Source organism: Chaetodon trifascialis, chromosome 21 (assembly GCF_039877785.1).
Source record: "Chaetodon trifascialis isolate fChaTrf1 chromosome 21, fChaTrf1.hap1, whole genome shotgun sequence".
NCBI lineage: Eukaryota > Metazoa > Chordata > Actinopteri > Chaetodontiformes > Chaetodontidae > Chaetodon > Chaetodon trifascialis.
The window spans coordinates 512,501-515,000 of NC_092076.1; the positions used below are offsets into that span (position 1 = coordinate 512,501).

A 2,500-nucleotide genomic window follows, 5' to 3' on the forward strand; every position below is an offset into this window, starting at 1 on the left:
TCGCAGTGAAAGCAGAGATGTGTTTACAGTCACAGCTGTCAGTGATGATGATGAGGATGAGGATGGTCGTGAATCTTCTGACTGAGTTCAGCTTTGGAGGAAGTCCAAACATTTCTTTGATTTCATCCGTAAAGAAAAACGTAGCAAACGCAGGACTCACTTGCCTTTCAAAATAAAATGTCAAAATAAAGCTAAAGATTCTGCTCTTCTTCAGATCTGAGCAGATCAGCTGGGAGGATGAAGAGCAAGAGAAGATGATGATGGTGAGAACAAAATATTTCCATCTTCACGTCTTTCACTGTTTTCATGTTCCTCCTCTTCATCATTACATGTTTCCTCATTTTGTGTGCGTGTGCATGTGTGTTTGTGTGTGTGCTGCCTGACCTCTGACCTCTGCCATGTGATTGGTGGATAATAAAGTGACATCAGCAGTAGGTTTACGATTGGCTGCAGTCCGGCTGTCGCCGTCGTGGTAAGCGTCTGTCTGTCAGCTGATTATGCTCCTCACCTTAATTTCTCCTTTCTTTCTTCTTCTCTGGTTTCTTAAAAAGCCTCAGAGTAGTTCATCATCATCATCATCATCATCATCATCATCATCATCATCATCTTCAGTTAAATTCTGCTTGTTTTACGTTAAAAGATTTCACACACTTTTCCTGTTCACTGTCAGAGATCGCATGACCCCCGCTGACCTCTGACCCCTCCCTTTTGGGAAGCGATTGACCAATAAAATGACACCAGAGAAGGTCATGTCCGACACACACACACACACACACACACACACACACACACACACACACACACACACACACACACACACACACACACACACACAGCTGTAAACTGAGGCTGCTGTTCCTCTTTAAGCTGCTAATAAAGTTTTAGAGGAGAGAGACAGCAGGTCAGAGGTCAGCTGCTCTGCTGTGTGCTTGATCTCTATATTGTTTATTTCGGTCCTCTTTAAGACTTTGAATAAAGTTTTATTTGTGATGGAGGAGCATCTGTGGACACGGCAAAGCTTTGTTCACGCACGTTGGTCACATAAAGTTTATTTGACGTTTGTGTTCAGGACAGCGGTCACTGCTCGTCTCTGTGGACAGACAGAGTCACGCTCTTAAACTAATGCTTCTGTGTCTCCAGCCGGGGGAGGACGGAGGCTACGAGTCCTCCGTCTCTCAGGAGAAACAGGACGCTGTGACCTGTGGCGGAAACACCGACTCTGATCATCCAATCAGTGTCAAGGTCAGAGGACGACACACATTGTTTACTGGCTTCCTGTTTACACAACATCGTAATACTAGCTTTTAAGCTAACAGTACTTTTTCCATGCTAACAAACATCTTTATGCTAACTTTTCTTCTTTATGCTGACAAACGTCTTTATGCTAACTAACGTCTGTATGCTAACAAATGTCTTTATGCTAACTTTTCTTCTTTATGCTAACAAACGTCTTCATGCTAACTTTTCTTCTTTATGCTAACAAACGTCTTCATGCTAACTTTTCTTCTTTATTCTAACAAACGTTTTTATGCTAACAACTTTTCTTCTTTATGCTAACAAACGTCTTTATACTAACGTCTTTATGCTAACAAACGTCTTCATGCTAACTTTTCTTCTTTATGCTAACAAACGTCTTCATGCTAACTTTTCTTCTTTATGCTAACAAACGTCTTCATGCTAACTTTTCTTCTTTATGCTAACAAACGTCTTCATGCTAACTTTTCTTCTTCACATTACTGTTTTCATGCTAATGTTGTTTCTGCTGGATCGTCTGATTTGGACCCTGAGCTGCTGAGAAGCTGCCACCACACTGAAATGTAACCTTTTCAATGACTCAGAAGGTGGAACATAGAACCTTACAGGTTCTCACGGGTTCAGGACTGATCAGGCGCTGAATTGGAAATGAGCCACAGTAGGAGGATTCATTGTGTCAGTCACAGTAGTGGCATTAGTATTAGTACAAACAGTACTTCATACGGTTTATACGGTTTGATCCAGTCTCCTGCCTGTCTGTCTGTCTGTCTGTCTGTCTGTCTGTCTGTCTGCCTGTCTGTCTGTCTGTCTGCCTGCCTGTCTGTCTGCCTGTCTGTCTGTCTGTCTGTCTGTCTGTCTGTCTGTCTGCCTGTCTGTCTGTCTGCCTGTCTGCCTGTCTGCCTGTCTGTCTGCCTGTCTGCCTGTCTGTCTGTCTGTCTGCCTGTCTGTCTGCCTGTCTGTCTGTCTGTCTGTCTGTCTGTCTGTCTGTCTGTCTGTCTGTCTGCCTGTCTGTCTGCCTGTCTGTCTGTCTGTCTGCCTGTCTGCCTGTCTGTCTGCCTGTCTGTCTGTATGTATGTCTGTCTGTCCTGGTTCAGACAGATAAGTCCGGCCATCTCCTCCTGGAGACTCCAGCTGACCTCCAGAACCTCCTGTTACTGAGGAAGACCAAGAGAGAGCAGAGAGCTGCAGTCAGGAAGCCGGCCGTGAGAGCTGCTGCTGTGCAGACCGTGGTGCGACACACACACAC

At 44.6% G+C, this 2,500-nt stretch overlaps 1 protein-coding gene across 1 annotated transcript in view; it reads left to right on the forward strand.

The window, feature by feature from the left end:
• The window catches only part of LOC139350088 (ankyrin repeat domain-containing protein 1-like), a 5,847-nt gene that overhangs the window by 1,167 nt on the left and 2,180 nt on the right, over positions 1-2,500 (forward strand). The window contains exons 2-4 of the mRNA XM_070991184.1: positions 215-263; positions 1,141-1,242; positions 2,349-2,483. Coding sequence (XP_070847285.1) covers positions 215-263; positions 1,141-1,242; positions 2,349-2,483 — 286 coding nt within the window. The remainder of the gene's footprint in view (positions 1-214; positions 264-1,140; positions 1,243-2,348; positions 2,484-2,500) is intronic.